The sequence below is a fragment of the Zootermopsis nevadensis genome, unplaced genomic scaffold, assembly GCF_977971745.1.
Source record: "Zootermopsis nevadensis isolate Lab colony 2312 unplaced genomic scaffold, Znev_1.0 Znev_ptg000010l, whole genome shotgun sequence".
Taxonomy (NCBI): Eukaryota; Metazoa; Arthropoda; class Insecta; order Blattodea; family Termopsidae; genus Zootermopsis; species Zootermopsis nevadensis.
In genome coordinates, this window is record NW_028259142.1 from 10659070 (window position 1) to 10679534 (window position 20465).

At 38.2% G+C, this 20465-nt stretch overlaps 1 protein-coding gene across 3 annotated transcripts; it reads left to right on the forward strand.

The window, feature by feature from the left end:
* The first annotated feature begins 1819 nt into the window (after positions 1 to 1819).
* Positions 1820 to 20221, forward strand: LOC110836279 (zinc finger C4H2 domain-containing protein). Of its 3 annotated transcripts, XR_015534527.1 has the most exons (7): positions 1820 to 2059; positions 3426 to 3597; positions 4063 to 4241; positions 5805 to 6005; positions 7033 to 7168; positions 14901 to 15054; positions 15320 to 20221. XR_015534527.1 is itself a non-coding variant. In XM_087346509.1 (6 exons), the coding sequence occupies exons 1-5, from the start codon at positions 2004 to 2006 to the stop codon at positions 7160 to 7162; spliced, it is 738 nt and encodes a 245-aa protein (XP_087202635.1). In that variant the 5' UTR covers positions 1820 to 2003; the 3' UTR covers positions 7163 to 7168; positions 14901 to 15208. The 3 variants fall into 3 exon arrangements, 2 of the variants coding, with proteins under 2 accessions (XP_087202635.1, XP_021933034.1); XM_087346509.1 differs by lacking the exon at positions 15320 to 20221 and having other exon boundaries at positions 14901 to 15208; XM_022077342.2 differs by lacking the exons at positions 14901 to 15054; positions 15320 to 20221 and having other exon boundaries at positions 7033 to 8793.
* The last annotated feature ends 244 nt before the right edge of the window (positions 20222 to 20465 follow it).

The following is a 20465-nucleotide window of genomic DNA, read 5'->3' on the forward strand; positions in this document are numbered from 1 at the left end:
AATTAATTTTGTATGCAGTTTTCAAAACAGTACTGACAAACTTGCAGCGGTAGTGAACGAAGCGTGATCAAAGTCTGTTTGTTCCTGCCTGAGATATGAGCAACAAGAACAGGCAATCGTTGCTTGGTTGCTGGTAAAGAGCAGGTTCGGCTTGCCAGTCGCTTGTGCGTCTTGCACATGACTTGGCTTTATGTGGTGTAGGGATGAATTTTCGTGTTGGTTTGTCATGGATTACCTTCAGGCTGTTCCAGTGTTTGTTTATCTGCCATATGAGCACACCAGATATATATGATTTTTGCTCTGTGTGGTGCAGCATTTGCACAACTATCTGACTGGTCCTACACCCTACCTACATGCAGCACTGGCTGAAGGTTGGTACTCTAGCTTCCCCCCCCCCCTTTCCCCTTTATTAACTCCTGAAAGTGGATATTGTGCATTAGTATGAATAAAAATGCTTTGTTTATAATTTCAGAAACTGCAGGACGCGTGAATGGATATTTGACTTATGTGTACGTTGGTTCATTTTTATGTTTCTGTTTTGTTATGTTTGCTGGTTTGTCTGGCTTTGTGAAGTGGGTTAAAAGGATTACCTATGAGTACTCATTGTACAGACTTTCTAATGTAGATTATTTAGGGACTTGTCTGTAATCACTTTATGACAAGCTTATGAGTAATGTGCTTATTAGTATGCATGTTCTTTCAGTCTGGGTTGTTTGAATTGATGTTAGAGTTTACCGAACTCGCCCTTTAAAGTAGTTGCTCAACTATGGCTGTGACCATATTTAGTATTTGCATCTTCAGGCCTGTGTTAAATTAATTCTGACTTAGGAAAAATTTGTAACCAGTAAATACTATATGTGGATCCATCTAGCATTCAGTATCTGGTTAGGTGGAAAGCAGTATGTCTTTTTTATTGTGAAGCACTGTAAAGATTTAATGGACTATTACTTGTGTTACTGAATTTTGCAAATATTTCTGCAGGTGCACCGTATATGTGTAATTTCCTGAGTGTTTGCAATAAGGATGGTCTTATGTTATTACTGAGTGCACTAGTGGTTTTTGTGGAAGGAGTCTGCTGCATTTGGTTGCTTGTGTGTAGGGGAATTTTTGATGCCTGTAAATTACAAAATTTAAGGTGGGAAAGAATGGAGTGAAATGAATTATAAGTGCTTGAAAACACTGCCAGCACAGTTGTGAAATTCCCCATTGGAACAAGAGTAGTAGGCATTAACTTCATTTCCATAGTTGACTTTCTGTTCACTTAGGAAATACACTCATAGCCATGATTAATTGTGGTGTCTTGATTTCTGAAAACTCCTCCATGTCATTGCTGCTCTCACTACTATGACTTGCTATACAGTTTTAGAAAACATGAAGGATAATGTAGAATACATAAATACAAGTAGATGTAGAAATGAACTCAGAAGCACAATTCGTATTGTATTATACGAATAATGTAAAATATAGCCATAATGCATTATATTATTTTTCTTTGAGGTGACGATTAGCAAATTTGTTGAGCGTTAATGATAACAGTAGGTTATGTTTATAGATGTAAGTGTTGGATGGCTGTCCATAAAAATTGTAGGCATAGATGGGCATTAAAATTAAAATGGGGTGGAGGGTGTTTATTGGATTCACATGGCTTAGGATTTGGACTGTCGACGGGTTCTTGTGAACACAAATTCCATAAAAGAAGGGAATTGCTTGTGTTGTACTACCAACTTGTAAACGACTCTGATCCAGGAATAGTTTAGTTGGCAGGAATGAACGAAATCATTGATCGATTATAGCAAAGAAAATTGTGCATTGCGCATTCTCTCTGATTGAAAAGTGTAATACGGAAGTGATGGAAACCAGAAGTCTAGGACAATAGATAACCTGCCTAGGACGAAGGAGAAAGAAAATGATTATATTCTGTATGTGTGTGTAGGAAGTTTGTTTGTGGTATACACTGATTGCAATAAGTATTTAATAAATACTTGTTTGTTGATTGTACAAATATGACTACTGACGAAAGAACTATATTCGTAAAACTGGAAGCACTGAAGGAAATTAGGTGAGAAATTACTGAAAGACTAAGGGGCACAATCAGGATGCTGCAGACATCCGTTTCTTTGCAGCACTGAAAATTGTTCATTGTTCTATCCGGTAACAAAATTAGTGATGCCCGTAATAGCGTTTGTTTTTTACGTAGTGACCACTACGAGGTTACAGTAATATTTTGTTTACTAAAGAGATGCACTTTACAAAGAGGATTAATTTAATCAGTATACAGAAGTACAGTTAATGGAAAAGGAGTAACGTGTAACATTCTGCATACCGATGTACAAATTGTATCCCGTTCTAAAGCTTTTACCCAGTACGTCTTATACAGGCTACTGTTTTGTATTTGGTAGGTTTTGATGTGTTAGAAGGGAGTGTGTTGTGCATAGTTATCATAAGAAAGCTTAAGATTAGGCGGTAGTTAAGAGAGGCCTTTGTTTGCCGTGATTCTTTCATCTGCACATAACATGAAGGTGACTGCCTTCTGGAGTTTAGCACTGCGTTGTCTAGTAGAAGTTTACCAATGTTTCAGAGGTCCTTGCTGCTTCCATTATCAGGCCTGATTGCCCGGATGATGGAGGCAGGAAGGACCTCTGCATCACGGTTGTATTTCTACCAAACTACACAGCACTGCAACCCAGATGACAGCCCTTCTTATTCATCACTGTGAGAACCAGACAGTGGTTGGGAATTAATATGGGACCTTTAAAATACTAAGCCTGTATGCTAACCACGGGTCAATTTTATATTTGAAAGGACCTGGGTTTGATCCCAGTCACCATTACTAAGAATAAAATATCTGTCAGTGTAATGACATTCACCTGAAGATGAAGGTAGAGCCAGCTGAAGCATCATGTTTATTAAATATACCTCACACAGTGTACAGTGTCCAACATAGTATTCTTTTAATAAGTTTACCATTGTGAAATATCTTTTAAAGAATCAGTTTTAATACCATATTCTACACTGAATTCTGTTATTTTTGTTTCCACCTCACAAGTTTGTATAGCTGCCATTTTGGTATTTTTGATAGGAACAGATAATACATTTGTGGCTGTAGTTGAATAGTGGACTTCATGAAACATTAAATAAACAATACAACAAGTTAAATTTGTGATAGTACATGGCAATCATCGTATTTTGTGTTACTGTATACTCTGGTAATTAATATAATAATTAAATATTCTGACACCATAACACATCATCACTGAGAAGAGAAAGCATATATCTTTTCTGTAGTTTTATTATCAGTATGTTGATAATAGCTCAATGTCAGGAAACCAAAAGCATGCATATTTCAGCCAGTGGTAATAATTGCAGCAACAATAGCGGCTCAGTAGACGTTACAATGAATGCTTGCCTTAAAATGCTTCTTACAGGGCTAAAACACTTCAGCTGGAGAAAATGAAACTTAGAATAATACATGAAGTTGAAGCTACAGAACAGGAAGACAAATGTTTATCAGAGTATAAACAAGAGATGGATTTGTTAATGCAAGAGAAGATGGCCCATGTGGAAGAATTAAGACAAATTCATGCAGATATAAATTCGGTGAGTAATACTATCATGTTGTCCAAGGCTTGACAAATCCTGGTTGTCAGTTTGCCTTGGCAGTAGCTGGGGTAGCTCATCAGTATAGCATCTGGTTATGGACTGGATGATTAGGGTATGATCTCCAGCAGGGTAAAAGAATCCCCCCCCCCCCCCCCCCCCCCAGTCTTCATGTTTAGAGCAGCTCTAGGGTCTGCCCAACCTCCTATTCATTCTGTACCAGGGTTCTTTTCCCTGGGGGTAAAGTCTAACTTCTCTCTTACCTCCATCTAGTGATGAGTTCAAGAATGATGAGCATGTTTATCTCCTCTCCCCCAAATGCTTCCATCACATGTAGTGGGACAAGTTTACTTTACAGGTTGGCGTGGCACCTAGAAATTTTGTAATAATGTCCAGTATTTTTATGAGTAATTAGAAAAGTTATGTTTATACATGTAGGAACCTAAATTTGGTTCTCTTTTACAGATGGAGATTGTAATAAAGCAGGCGGAAGAATCTCGTAACAGAGCGCTTGATACAGCCAAACGTATACACGAAGAGTATCGACCGCTCAAATTAGACATTGATCGTATGAGGCGCGAGTATTTAGGTCTGGAAAGACTTCCAGAACTTCATGAAGAAGAGGGAGACTTAATTACACCAGAGTAAGAAACACCGTTTCTTGTACGTAGATTTCTCTTGTCTCGATTTTGTACCTTTTGAAGTGAATATACTTGAAGTATAATAATTGTTTTGAACCTCTTCACCACCAAGGAGCCCTTTAATTATTATTTTTGCTCCACATATCCCATTTTTTAGCAATTTTATCTGTATGTCAAATTGTATTTGTTAAATAATTTAATTCGTTCTGCCATCTTGCACAATCAAGTAAAATACCCATATAATTAATTATGGAATAAAAACTCAAATGTTTAATGTTTGCTGATATTATGCTCCAAATTAGAGGATAAGTGATAGTTTTAATCAAAAATCAGTCTGTGCAGTTTGATTTTATTCAGACAGGCTGCTTAAATATGTCGTGGGGAATGGCATTAAATACTTTTACGCGCTACTGTTACTGTGCATGCATTGAAAATCTGAAACTAACCTTAGCCGTTGTCATGCTGATCCTACTTTTGGGTGCTTGCACCATATGTATGTGGGCAGTTTTGCTGATGTTTCTGATGAACACACTCCCTCCATCATCAGGTTTGAAGTCCTGATGATGGAGGATATTTCTCTGAAATGTTAGTAACTCAGTTCGCATTTACATGGTACAAACACCCGTCAGCAGGATCAGCTTTAATTAACTCACTGTGAAAGCTTAAAGTTAACATAATATAAGAATCTAAAGTGGTCCATCCACGTACGAGTCTGGTTCGGCTCGGGTTCCATTGAGCCAAACTTATCTGTGGGTGGGGTGTCACGAGCCGAGTCCGCTATGCATGTGTGGTGAAATATATCCGAGCCTGGCTCAAGAGTCAAGCTCGCCGAGCCAGACTCGCGAATCGAACTCGTACGTGGATGGGCCGCTTCAACTACCATAACCTGCAGAGATGTTGTCATTGGATGCTGTAACAAAATCACTGAATGTCTGAAGTGTTTTGAACACAAGTCTAATTTCATAATTGTACGTTCAACTATGAAAAGGGTTACAGTTTATCTTCGAATGCTGAAATTCGGGCCATTCAGATACAGTAGGGCCCCACTTTTCGGCGATCCGCTAATACGGCGCTTTTCAATTGCGTGCATATGCCCCACGCGCTCAACAGCTGAGTCAGAGAAGTGCGTCCGGCACCATTTTAACGTCGCTGATTCAGTCTGTTTACAGCTACTACTGATATTCATTTTACTTTCATATCGTTTTTCTTAGGCCTAGCACTATTGTGCACTTACTATATGATAGTGTAAACATCTTATTAGGCTTTGATATGCATTTGCAATTGAAAAAAGGCAAAGATCCGCTTTTCGGTGGGGGTCTGGTCCCTAACCTGCCGTATATGTGGTGCCCTACTGTAGATACAAATTTTAAATGTCATCATACCCAGCCATAAGATATCATTGAATAGTTGTTTCTTTCAGAAATATTTGTATTTCATCACACATGTGCTTCTGAAATGTCGGTAAACTTCTGCCAGATCACACTGTTTCGTAAACCAGAGTACAGCTATTTTTAAAGTTGAAATTGTGCTCAAAATATTTATTCATTCTACGATTTCTTTCTGCAGTTACTTTGAGAAGCATTTCAAATCTGATTGGCGTCCAGAAATGAGGGAAGAACCGACCCTCTCCACTCTGGCTTTAGCGCATCAAGGAGCGGCTTCAGCGTTTCTTGCCCCTACTCAGCCTCCGATGCAGTTGGTGCAGAGTTCAAATAAACCCGAGCAACGTCCTCTGCCACCTGCACCAGGTCCTGCGCCTACTTTCAGGTAAGAGACGCAAGCATCAGAATGTGATCCGAGCTTTTTGTGGTAGAACGTCCTCAAGCATTAGAATATAAGAAAGTTCCAATTTAATCTCATTTAAATTTGTTGTGTTACAATTATCTTTTTATTATGACAAGGCATGAAATTTCTTATATTTTACTTTCTGTGGTGAACTTTGAACCCAAGTCAGGGCAATACAAACATTACATTTCATGTGGAGAAAATTCCATTATTTTATTTGTGTGATTTGAAGTATGCTTCCTTGGGCTTTTATTTTTGGTTGGAATGTTAGATAAATAGATAGTTGCGACAATAATGGCAGATGAGTGAGCTCTAAACTAATTGTTCAATGATTTATTTTGAGGAAAGAATATGTCAGTTTGTAACAACGCATTGCTCAACCTTTATGTCATGTATTTGATTTTTATTTAGGTTATCCCGTAATTTTTGAATGAAAATGAGTTGAGTAGGGTAAATATGGTAAAAATGTTCTAGAATCTCGTAGTTTCTTTAACAGAGAGAGTTCTTTCCTGTGAAAGAGGAGGAAAGTCTTCCCTGTACATATTTGTCTTAATGAAATATTTGAAATTAATATTAATTTTTTCAGTACGTTGATACTAATTTATATGAGGCCATAGAAGCATAATTTACTGAGTTAATTTTAATAGTATGAGCCAGGGAAGTGACTGACTACAGACTGGATAACTGGACTTTGATCCCCGAAAGGGTCAAAGGATTTTTCTTGTAGTCTCTATGTCCAGACCAGCTCTGGGGCCCACCCAACCTCCTTGTCCAATGGGTACCGGGGTCCCTTCCCGGGGGCAAAGTGCTGCCGGGGCATGACACTGACCACTCACCCCTGTCTTGTGCCAAGGTTAAGAATGAGTAGAAGCTATACCGCCTCTTCCCCCAAGCGCTTACATGGTGTGTATTGGGACATCTTTACCTTTTTCGTTTGTTTTCTAATAGCGACACGCACTTGAGAAATAGTTGTTTTAAAAACTGAAGTTTGTTTTCCATGTCCTTGCAGGCAGCAACCACCACCCATGAAATCATGCCTTAGTTGTCATCAGCAGATTCACCGCAATGCGCCAATCTGTCCGTTGTGTAAGGCCAAATCACGTAGCCGGAACCCCAAGAAACCAAAGAAGAAAGACTGAAATATTGTGAGCGTAAATATTAAAAAAGCTAACACTGGCTTTCCTATTTGTAAACCCATTGGAGACTATTAAGTTGTCTGCTGTTGGGCCTTAAATTGCAGGGTCAACGTAAGGGAACACTACTTCTGGTTCTGGTGTAGCTCTACAGATGACGTGGCTACCCACAAGCAGAGCTCGTTGTTTGACTCCAGTGGGTTAATTTTGTGTGTTTTACTCGACAGAGCTTTCTAGCTCATATTTGTGGACGTGGTTGAAAAGATAATTTCTGCGTTCACCGATTAATTACTATGTGTGTTCTTATTAATTGTATCTTAGAAAATCCTCTGGATGAATAGAAATAGTCTCTTTAGGTCAGTGGTTCCCAACCTTTTTGTGCCTATGGGCACATTTGAGAGTTTATGAGATCGTGGTGGGCACCAACCAATTAACAAAGCCAAATTTTCTTATCTCTGGACAAATAAGATATGGACACCAAATAATACGCAAAACAATATGATGTTTAATGATAAAAGAAACCACGCAATCAAAGATATGTACTTTTATAAGTACAATTATTATTACTCAAGTGGGAAGTTAGTGTGATATTTGGCGCTGCATTTCATTGGCCAGTTTTTCAAATTTGGGAGTGTAGGATGATGTTGCTGCTCGCAGACAATCATCAAGATGGGCATCAGTAGGTCGAGATCTGTGATTTGATTTATAATGTTCGTGGTTGAACGGCCTTCATTATTCAGTATAACCTCTTTCTGTATCAACGCGGGCATCCAAAAAAAGCCTTGGCTGGCGCCCGCGGGCACCGCGTTGGGGACCACTGCTTTAGGTATTTTTTACTCTCAAGCGTGAACAAAGAACACGTTATAGGCCTCTCCATATTTTTCTGTTGTGTTTTCATAAGAGGTAGGCAGCTGACATGACAAGGGTCATTGTTGTGCAGGGTGGTAATCATTGTCTTATTGTTGGGACTCATCGTGAGCAACAATGGCTTCAGATCACGTCAGTGCGACAGTGACCCATGAATATTGTTGCTAAACAATGACCCAATGACATGTGGCACGAAGAACACATTTGAAATGTCTACTCTGATGATTGGAAAGATGTACCCTGGTCCTCCAGGTTGGGGGTTGGTCGCAAGGCTAACAACCTTGCACTGTAAAAAGGAAGATGTTTCGAAACCTCGATCAAAGCCTCGGACAGACAGACCTAACAGAGTACCGAATGGAAGAGGAGAATTGAGGAGGCCATGGACTCTGACGAGTACATCTTTCCAGTATTGTTCTGAATTGAAGTTTTTCATAAAAAATAAACATTCTTGGATGAATTAAAATAATTTCTAATAAATTAGAAACAGACAAATCAGTGAAATAGCTAAAGACGACAGTTTCACTCAATTCTTACTCATCAATGTTGCAAACAAATGAACATATGAAATTCAGTCAGTGAGAAATATTATAACCAATTAGTTGTAGAGTAAAGGAGATGTAGCGCTCATTTACATTTGAGAAGCATCTGGAAGCTAAAATACTGGCCCAGTATTAATTATTTTTCATTTACGAATACTTTCGTCCGTGTTTTTTTCTGGTTAACAGCTTGTATCGTGAAAAGAAATAAAGATAACGATAAATGCCATAACATTCAAATGTGGTAAATATGTACTTTCTGCCTGTGTGTGGCAGAAGTGGGACAAATGCGCATAATTATAAATTTTAGTGAACTGTTGGTTTGGACGACCAGTTACAGGCGTTGAAAAAGTGAGGTAGGCATAAATGGAGTTGGAAAATGGTACCTACAGTTTCCTTCATATGTAAACATAATGACAAATTATTCTTGTCCTTCGGTTTTGATGGCTGGTGTTTGGCGAACATCAGTTTTTGGGGATGAGCCTTTAAAGTGAAAGTGTGTTGGTTGGGAGGATCTGATTCGTGGAGCAGAGAAATGAGCGGATGTTGGATGTGACTTCTGTTCTGTCGAAGCCAAACATCGTGCAGGAACTAAACACAGCATCGTCTTTCACAGAGGAGAAGTCGTATCCAACGTCTGCTCATACCATCCCCACGTAATCAGGGTAGCAATTAAAATTAATAAACACCCCCACAACTGCAGCTGTGAATTAAGATGAAGATTAAGCAAACTTGTTTTATCATCTTTTCTCCTGCCACACGGCCCTGGAAAGAGCCATTTTCTATAACCTTGTCTCCTAACCACGTGGTTGCTAAAATCATTTGGTTACTTCTCAGCTTGTGGCCCCTAAAAACGTTTTTTTCACCTCCTTTCCTGAACCACGTGGTCATCCTGGATTGCATAAAAGCTTGCTTTTCTGTTCCACCAATCAGATTCTTCACATCCCTGTTCCTAAAACCAACACACATTCGTCCTGAAGATCGCAACAGCAGTGCATTTTTGCAAAAATGTTGTTAAACTTTCAGAATTTGACGTGCCTCATCCCCAAAAGCTAAAGTTGTACGATGAGACGTCTTGAAAACTGACAAAAATAAAGTTTAAAATACATAATTAGTATACATTTCGAAATAAAAGTAGACTGAAAGATCATTTACTTTTTGAATCAACATCATCCCAGCATGAAATATCGCTTCTCAGATGTCAGTTTTCAGATATAACGTGTTTGATGTCCTGCCTTCAAAGCTTGAACTAGATATGTTGCGCCATTTGTGACGCAGCATTCAATCCAGTCATCTTTAGGTGGGTATTGTATGCGGGACAGTTCATTCTGTCGTCTGACCGGAGCGCTCTGGTGCCTTCCATTCAGATAAGAGACAAAATTCAGAAAAATGACAGGAAACCTGTTGCTGCCACGTCTTGAAGTTGTACGATTTGAGGAATTCACGGCGGTGAATCGGAAAATGGCCGTCTTCTGGGTTGTTGCACCACGTAGTCCAGTAGAAGTTTTCCGATGTTTCAGAGGCCTCTGAAATGTCGGTAAACTTCTACCGGACTACACGGCACAACCCAGAAGACAGCCATCTTTATTTCTTGATGTTGATTTTACAGTGAGTTACTGCAGCACTTAAATTTACTGTTATTTGTTTAAACTTGCATCTAATTGACTTTTGAGAAGAGACTTAAAATTCTTGACTTCATACCCACTGATCTTCTTTGCTGTGGCTCACATTCAGGTGAGACTGAGTTGTAGCTTGAAGTTTGTGCTACATCAGTTAAGAGCTCGCCTGACACTTCGGTTGAGACTGACTTATAATTCTTAGTCGGAGGATGCTGATTTCTCTATGGACTCAGCTAGGTTTTTAGTAAATTGTTATAACACGGAATGAAATCTTCAGAGAAAACATGGTGATAAGAGGAAAAATGTGGGGTCCGCAGTGGGGGTTTGAGGCGTGGTCACATGGACCGTGGGTTCGAATCCCACTCGAGCCATGAATGTTTTTCTGTGTTGTGCTGTCCTGTAAATAGATTGAGGCCTTGCGACGGGCCGATCCCTCGTCCAAGGAATCCTACTGAATGTCCATAGATCAAGCCAACTGAAAAGTTGAGGACCTGTGAAGGGTACCGGAAAATGTATAAACATTGTTAAACCGGAAAAAGAAGAAGAAGGAAAAATGTATTAATTACTTAGGGTCTGTTTTAATACCCATGATATGCAGCTTTCTGTTCTGAGTAATGTCCACATAGTGCCGCAACTATTAACAATAGATTCTTTTCTTCCATTTCCAGGGTAGCCCTTGTACAGTAAATTTACATTATTTCATGAATTTATTATGTTTGGGAAAACTGTACAAGTCTTGTGGGAAATTTCAGCTTTGACAAAACATTTTGGTTTGGGAGGCGGGGGAAGGGGTTGTGTGTGAAGTCTGCTTAGGGAGGATAATTCCCAGCCCTAGCAGTTTCTTCCCTGTCTTGGCAGCAGCAAGGACAATCACCCACAGAAAACATCAACACCTCCTCTTCATTTACAAACGCTTGAAAAGACAATAATCATCATCCATCTGACTTTAGTAAATAGTGATATATTTTTAAGTGTTGTTTATGTTAATGTTCACGCCTAATGGAGATTATGTTGGTCCGTGTCTCTATTTGTACGCCAGAATGTTTCATATCTAAAACTGTATTCCTTTTATGTAAAAAGTTCAAATCGAATTTTGTTACATATATCAGGACTGATGCACCGTAAGAAAAGATATTTCATAACGAAAAAGGTCTATACGTCTCCGTAAATTTTATAACTCGTGGATTATAATTGAAATATTATGAAAAATTAAGTAGGATACGAGGTTTTCACTTCGGTGAGTCCGAAGATGGCTGTCTTTTGGATTCTTGCGCCGTTTAGTCTGATAGAAGTTTACCATCATCTTGGTCACTCATTGCCCTGATGAAGGAGACAACAAAGACCTCTGAAATATTGGTAAACTTCTACCAGACTACACGGTGCAACAACCCAGAAGACATCCATCTTCTTATGTAAAATTATTTATAAAATAAATTTACTTCTATATTTATACCATTCCAACAATCATTACAGAATGCCACTCTGTTTATTTTTCACTAGCCTTGTAAGCCTGGGGTCCCGGGTTCAATTCCCGGTGGTGCTCAAATTTATAACTTGTGTTGGGCAAGGCCGTGGTCTAAGCATCACGGAGTTTTCCTCCGGGGGCTTCCCCGGTTTCTCCGTGGCATCCCAACAATTACTCCACTCACACACAGAAGAAGGCAATGGCAAACCACTTCTGATCATCTCTGCCAAGAATGTATATATGTATGAGCAGGTCCCTGACAACCTGAAGAGGTTGGAAGGATCCTGTTCATGATATATGGACCTGTCGTCAGACAGAACACTACAAATTAAAAAAAAAAGTTAAGAGGAAAACATCATTAATGGACCGTCTACGGCATCTTCCCACCATAACACCTTGTTACGTTGTCCTCCACTACAGATAATGTTCTATGTATTATGGCTTAGAATTACAATTAGTTACAAACTTAAAATACCAATAATATTGAAATATTTTAAAATGTTAGTAACGTCTTGGCAAATTAAATCCCTGGGTAGCATATAAATGAAAATGTGTATTGGTCTAGTTAGCTGATTTGAAAGAATGGTTTGAAAGTTGTCAGTTTTTTTGGGAGGGGGGGGGGGGGGTTTCTGACTCGCAGTTTACTTCGAAAGAGAGTAATCACAGATATTCTCTGAATAATCTCCTCCCTGTCAAGGAAACTTACTGAGAACCTCTCAGATACATGTCAAACGTCCCAGTGCTGTGACGAGCTGTTCGAAACATGATCGATGCTCTGACTTCGGCGAAGCCTGTGTGACTCGCGTAGGAAATGTCTAATCCCGATAACAATATTCCAAAAGCCACCCTGGAAAGAGATTCTCGTGAATGGGAGGTTTTACTATCGCGGGGTATTAAGCAAAGCTTTGTGGCTGTATATCCTTTGTATAACGTGAAGTGATTGAAGACGGACTTTCCCTTCTTATGGTCGATAAAGTGCATTTTCGAGTATAGACGGCATTGCCTTGATGGATGCTCTTCATATTATTGCCAACTGTTTTGAAAAAGTAATCGAGTTATCTCCAGTGTGTCTTATCTCGCTGTCTTCATTGAAGTGTAGCCATTCCCTTAATGACGCCACCCTTACGTAATCTTCTTAAACTACCCTCCAGCTGGGAGAACAGCTCTAAAACACTGCATCATCTCGAAAGTCTTTGAAGTATGGGGCTCTATCTCCGGAGTCCGGAAATAGGGATTAGCTCTATCTACTGGGCCCAACAGAATAGGTACCTGAAGACGGAGTCCCATCTCCGAAACATCGTTTTCTATTTTATTACTTTACTAGACAATGGAAAATATCCAAAGAACTTTTTATTTAATATTTCAGGTGTTGTCAGTAACCACAGTAAGGAGCTACCTAGGACGTATTTCTCTAAATAAATAATAAAATAACGTGTTGTTACGTACAAAAAAATATTTTATTATTCGGTGTAAATTTTCGTCTTTCCAGCATTAGTCCATTATCATCTAATAATTTCTTTTTTAGGATAATTTACTTCCTTGGACGAATCTAAGGGTATTTATGGGGGAGGGGGAGAAAGGATGTTGAACCACTTATCTTCTATAACTGGTCCTCTTCGTTGCGTATACACAAAATCTGTAGGTTTTATAATCTTACTCCTTCATGAAGATCATTTATGAGCGACAGCATATGAGCGGCTTGTGAAATGTAATTTGCAGTTGCTATATGAACGTTATTGAAAGTGATAAAGTACATAAAGCAATCTGAGTAATTTTAAATTTAGATAAAAATAACTTTGAGTAATTTATGGATTTATACTCGTTTAAAGGCAACGCAAATTGTTTTGTTTTTTTCGCTTTAAAATCACGTCTCAGTATTTATCTGTTATGTTGTAATAGGACGGAGGAACTTCGGTTAATGAAAATGTATAAAGTTAGCGAATAAAATGCTGTTGAAGATGAAGGATATAAAATGTCGAAAGAAATTTAACAGACAACCAAACTTTGACAAACGATTATTCCACTCCGTTGCTCTTTATTGCCAGGCCTTGTAGATGAAATTATAGTGTTTTATATGCTCTAGACTCTTGCATGTTTAAATGCAGTAATTTAGTGAATCGTATTCCTAACTTCTTCCTCATCTTTTGTTTACTCACATTACTTTGATAATTTCTTTTACTCCCAGAAATATTGGTTTGGCGCTCAGAATGGAGACAGTAAAACATTATATTACTTGTGCATTGCCATGAAGCTGCTTGCTATTATGTGGAGGAATTCTTTGCGAGTATAACTAGACTCGGCGTATACGTAGATCATTTTCCCCCATTACCATTAAATTTACTGGTGGCTTGTTTAACGCTCGTCTTGGTTGAAGTTAATTCGCATCACACAAGCAGCTAGTCCATTCAGGCAGGTTGGACAGTGAGAATGGGCAAGGTCATACGTCATAACTTTAACTAGCTAACAAAATTTAACTGGCAGACTCACGTACTGGTTATGTGACTAAGAAACTGATTTTAATTATCTAAGGAAGTAATAATTAACTGAATGAGATAAATAAATACCTACATACACGCTAGATAAACAATAAGTTAAATAAAATAGCTGACAAAGTAAACAATTTGATAAATGACTTACAAAATAAGTTAAATTAATAAACACGAGTGACTAAATAATTAGTTAACTAAGCTGCAACAGTGTTATAATTTTAATACTAATAGAATAAACGTCACTGATATGGAACAAAATAATTTCCCTCTCTGGGGATAATATCTTATTCGGTCCAGTCTTAATGGGGATATCATAATTTCTAACAATATCACACTTACAGGAAGCTGTACCAGATGACATGTATTCAGTTCACCCGACTCTGTTATTTCCAAGAATTTCAATGGAAACCCAAATCTCACTCACATCAACGAACAAATTGTTCTTTACCAAAAGACGGTTTTACAGAGATTAAACAAGAATTTTCACTGACCATAACCAAACCACAAGAAACACACAAATACATGTATGATCTGTAGCTTTTACGGCGACTAAGTATTATAAATTCTTCTCGGGCCGTGTAGGTTGGTTTAATGGAGAAAACAACAAAGTTTCGAGAACCATCTTCGCCCTCGTCCTCATAGACCTCCCTGGTGTTTTCTCCATCAAACCACGCTACACGGCTGGTAGCCCGAGAAGAATTCGTTATCCACAAATACATTTCTGGTCACTCAAATGTATCAGGATCAAGAGAACTTGTGATATTTCAGGTTCTAACGGCGACAAACATGAAGATGGTTGTCTGCTAAATTGGTCCAGAAGCCTCTGAAACGTCGGTAAACTTCTACCAGACTACATGGGCAACAATCCAGAAGACAGCCATCTCCATTGGCTAACTCTTCAGCGTGGTGAAGATCTTTCTGGGTAAATTACTGATCTGAGTTTTTGAAATGAAATATACAGATGGCCTGTTTAAGAAGACTGACAGCAGAACATGTCTTAACAGTCATTAAAGATTCATTCGGTGTGCACACTGCCTGTGTAAGCGAAACCCAATAAATCCCTATTATTTGTAGAAGCATTTTCCGATATTCCCTCCAACTGACACTAGTTTATATACACGAGAAGACTTGTTTGTAATTTCGTTGTAGAAAACTGAGGAACATTTTTTGTTTCGTGTGTGTTTCAGCCTTATTCATTTCACGTTCTACTTACCAATACATCTGCTTCTTCATCAACACAGAGTGTAACATTCTTGACTTCGTACACACGTAAAATTGCATACCTACGCGTTATGATACCACCGCACGTTTCTTCTTTACTATAAAAATTTGTGATTAGTCGTTGTCTTCAACCAATTTGTCATCAAAAAATGACGTCATCAACAATGCCAACAGATATTTGTTTACTCGGCATTGTTGTGGAACACAACAATGCCGTGTAAACAAATATGTTGGCATTGTTGAAGTCGACACAACAATGCCGAGTAAACAAATAACGCTTCACAAGGAAATCAAAGAATATCAAGTCAGTCGCATTATCACTGCTCCAGAAACAGCACGTCGCATTCTTCAAAATTGACTGACAGTTGGCCTAAAACATCAGGAAAGTGAAAGAAGAAGTTATCAAGTATTTGAAGTACCAACTACAACAAGGTAAAGTGATACTCATTCGATATATTACGATGATGAAAACTATTATAAAAACTGACTTTATGATCGATTTTGAGACGAAGATTTGCAAGGGTGGGGCTGGACGTAAAAGGTTGACTGAACAAGAACTGTTGGCCTCTGAACAGCGACGTAAAAAACTACAACATGAGACCTATTTAAGAAATAAAGGAAAGCGAAAGAAGACTTATATTGAATAATGTAGAAAATTGACTGACCTAGAAAAGTTGTCCTCTGTACTACGACGTAAAAACTACAATATCAGACCTATTTAAGAAATAAAGAGAAGCGAAGGAAGACTTATATTGATAAACATAGAACAACTTATTCAATAAGAACAGAAGGGAAAGAAACAGACGAAGATTTGCAAAGGTGGGGTTGGACGTAGAAAGTTGACTGACCAAGAAGAGTTGGTCTCTGAACAGCGATGTAAAAACTTAAACATCAGACCTATTTAACAAATAAAGAAAAGCGAAGGGAGACTAACATTAATAAAGATAGAAAAACTTATTCAACAAGAAAAGAAGAGCAGAAGAAAACAAACGAAAACTTGCAAGGGTGGGTTTGGGCGTAGATAGTTCACTAACCAAAACAATTGGCCTCTCAATAGCAATGAAAAATCTTAAGAATCTGAACTAACAAATGAAGAAAAGAGAAAGAAGTCTTACATTCATAAACGCAGAAAAACTTATTCAACAAGAACAGAAGAGCAGAAGAAAACAAACGAAGATTTGCAAGGGTGGGGTTGGACGTAGAAATTTGACTGACCAAGAAGAATTGGCCTCTGAATAGTGACGTAAATAACTAAAACATCAGAACTATTTAACAAATGAAGCAAAGCGATGTAAGACTTACAATGATAGACGAGACCATATTAACGACACACGTAGAAAAACGTATTCGGTAAGAACAGAAGGGGAAAAAGAAAACGGAGAGTTGCAAGAGTGGCGTTGGACGTAGAAAGTTGACTAACCAAGAACTATTGGCCTCTGAATAGCGACGTATAATCTTAAAAATATGAACTATCTAACAAATAAAAAAAGCGAAGGAAGACTTACATTGATAAACCTAAAAAAACTAATTCAACAAGAACAGAAGGGAAAAAAGCAAACGAAGAATTGCAAGGGTTGGGTTGCCCGTAGATAGTTGACTAACCAAGAACACTTGGCCTCTGAACAGCGACGTGAAGAACTAAAACATGAGACATATTTAAGAAATAAAGAAAAGCGAAAGAAGACTTACATTGATAAACGAGTCCATATTAACAACACATGTAGAGAAACAGACGAAGATTTGCAAGGGTTGGATTGGACGTAGAAAGTTGACTGACCAAGAACAGTTGGCCTCTGAACAGCGACGTAAAGAACTAAAACATCAGAACTATTCAACAAAAAACAGAAGAGAAAAAAAAAGACTTGCAAGGGTGGGGTTGGACGTAGAAAGTTGACTAACCAAGAACTGTTGGCATCTGAAAAGCGACGTAAAGAACTAATCCATCAGATATATTTAACAAATAAAGAAAAGCGAAGAGAGAGTTACATTGATAAACATAGAAAACGTATACAACATGAACAGAAGGGAAAAAAAAGAAAAAAACAGACGAAGATTAGCAATGGTGTTGCTGGACGTAGAAAGTTGACTAACCAAGAACAGTTAGCCTCTGAAAAGCGACGTAAAGAACTAATCCATCAGACCGATTTAACAAATAAAGAAAAGCGAAGGGAGAGTTACATTGATAAACATAGAAAAACGTATACAACATGAACAGAAGGGAAAAAGAGAAAATAAAAAACAGACGAAGATTAGCAAAGGTGTTGCTGGACGTAGAAAGTTGACTGATCAAGAACAGATGGCCTCTGAACAGCGATTTAATAAAATAAAACATCAGAACTATTCAACAAAAAACAGAAGAGAAAAAAGAAGAAGACTTGCAAGGGTTGGGTTGGACGTAGAAAGTTGACTAACCAAGAACTGTTGGCCTCTGATCAGCGACGTAAAGAACTAAAACATCAGAACTATTCAACAAAAAACAGAGGAGAAAAAAAAGAAGACTTGCAAGGGTTGGGTTGGACGTAGAAAGTTGACTAACCAAGAACTGTTGGCATCTGAAAAGCGACGTAAAGAACTAATCCATCAGACCGATTTAACAAATAAAGAAAAGCGAAGGGAGAGTTACATTGATAAACATAGAAAAACGTATACAACATGAACAGAAGGGAAAAAAAAGAAAATAAAAACAGACGAAGATTAGCAAAGGTGTTGCTGGACGTAGAAAGTTGACTGATCAAGAACAGATGGCCTCTGAACAGCGATTTAATAAAATAAAACATCAGAACTATTCAACAAAAAACAGAAGAGAAAAAAGAAGAAGACTTGCAAGGGTTGGGTTGGACGTAGAAAGTTGACTAACCAAGAACTGTTGGCCTCTGATCAGCGACGTAAAGAACTAAAACATCAGAACTATTCAACAAAAAACAGAGGAGAAAAAAAGAAGACTTGCAAGGGTTGGGTTGGACGTAGAAAGTTGACTAACCAAGAACTGTTGGCCTCTGATCAGCGACGTAAAGAAGTAAAATATCAGATTACAGGAAGCGCTCCGAAAAGATTAGCCATCGTTGTCGTCAAAAAATGACGTCATCAACAATATCACCTTAAATTTGTTTATACACGGGGGTTAGTTTATTGTCTTACTTAAGATTTTAAAACACAACCAAACCACTTCGGGAGGTTGGTCAAGTGTTTAAACACCCCATTCGTTGTGGTTAATTAAGTTTCTTACTCTGTGGTTAAAACACTTGAATGAGACACTAAACTAACACCTCTTCGGGACTAACCAAGGTTGGTTGCGTTTTACAAACTTGACCAACCCCCCCTAGGAGCTCCGAAAGGAGCTCCCTGCTCTAGTCTTACTATAAAAATTTGTGATTCCTCGTTGTCATCAAAAAATGACGTCATCAACAATGTCAACAGATATTTGTTTACTCGGCATTGTTGTGTTCCACAACAACGCCGTGTAAACAAATAACGCTTCACAACAAAGAAATCAAAAAATATCAAGCCAGTCGCATTATCACTGCTCCAGAACCAGCAGACCGCATTCTTGAATATTGACTCACAGTTGGCCTAAAACATCAGAAAAGTGAAAGAAGACGTTATCAAGTATTTGAAGTACCAACTCCAACAAGGTAAACTGATACTCATTCGATATATTACGATTACGAAAACTATTATGAAAACTGACTTTAAGATCGATTTTAAGACGAAGATTTGCAGGGGTGGGGCTGGACGTAAAAAGTTGACTGACCAAGAACTGCTGGCCTCTGAACAGCGACGTAAAGAACTAAAACATCAGACATATTTAAGAAATAAAGAAAAGCGAAGGAAGACTTACATTGATAAACGAGACCACATTAACTACACATGTAGAAAAACAGACTAAGATTTGCAAGGGTGGGATTGGACGTAGAAAGTTGAATGACCAAGAACAGTTGGCCTCTGAACAGCGACTTAAGGAACTACATCAGACATATTTTCTTTTACTATAAAAATTTGTGATTCCTCGTTGTCGTCAACCAATTTGTCGTCAAAAAATGACGTCATCAACAATGTCAACATATATTTGTTTACACGGCATTGTTGTGGAACACAACAATGCCGAGTAAACAAATAACGCTTCACAACAAAGAAATCAAAAAATATCAAGCCAGTCGCATTATCACTGCTCCAGAACCAGCAGACCGCATTCTTGAATATTGACTGACAGTTGGCCTAAAACATCAGAAAAGCGAAAGAAGACGTTATCAAGTATTTGAAGTACCAACTCCAACAACTCCAACATGGTAAACTGATACTCATTCGATATATTACGATTACGAAAACTATTATGAATACTGACTTTATGATCGATTTTAAGACGAAGATTTGCAGGGGTGGGGCTGGACGTAAAAAGTTGACTGAACAAGAACTTTTGACCTCTGAACAGCGACGTAAAGAACTACAACATCAGACATTTAAGAAATAAAGAAAAGCGAAAGAAGACTTACATTGATAAACGAGACCATATTAACGACACACGTAGAAAAACAGACGAAGAATTGTAAGGGTGGGGTTGCAAGTAGATTATTGACTAACCAAGAACAGTTGGCCTCTGAAAAGCGACGTAAAGAACTAAACCGTCAGACCTATTTAACAAATAAAGTAAAACGAAGGGAGAGTTACATTGATAAACATAGAAAAACGTATACAACAAGAACAGAAGAGAAAAAGAGAAAAAAAAGAAAAAGATAAAACAGACGAAGATTAGCAATGGTGTTGCTGGACATAGAAAGTTGACTGATCAAGAACAGATGGCCTCTGAACAGCGACGTAAAGAACTAAAACATCAGAACTATTCAACAAAAAACAGAAGAGAAAAAAAAGAAGATTTGCAAGGGTGGGGTTTGAAGTAGATAGTTGACTAATCAAGAACAGTTGGCCTCTGAAAAGCTACGTAAAGAACTGAAACATCAGATTACAGGAAGCTCTCCGAAAGGATTAGCCATCGTTGTCGACAAAAAATGACGTCATCAACAATATCACCTTATATTTGTTTATACACGTGGGTTAGTTTAGTGTCTTACTCAAGATTTTAAAACGCAACCAACCTTTTTCGGGGGGGGGGGGTTG

Bases quoted from the DNA above. Each gene is read 5' to 3' on its own strand.
- LOC110836279 (XM_087346509.1), top strand. From the start codon at position 2,004: ATGACTACTGACGAAAGAACTATATTCGTAAAACTGGAAGCACTGAAG. The intron at 2,060-3,425 runs GTGAGAAATTAC...TGCTTCTTACAG, and splicing joins GAAGCACTGAAGGAAATTAG to GGCTAAAACACTTCAGCTGG. The intron at 3,598-4,062 runs GTGAGTAATACT...TCTCTTTTACAG, and splicing joins TTCATGCAGATATAAATTCG to ATGGAGATTGTAATAAAGCA.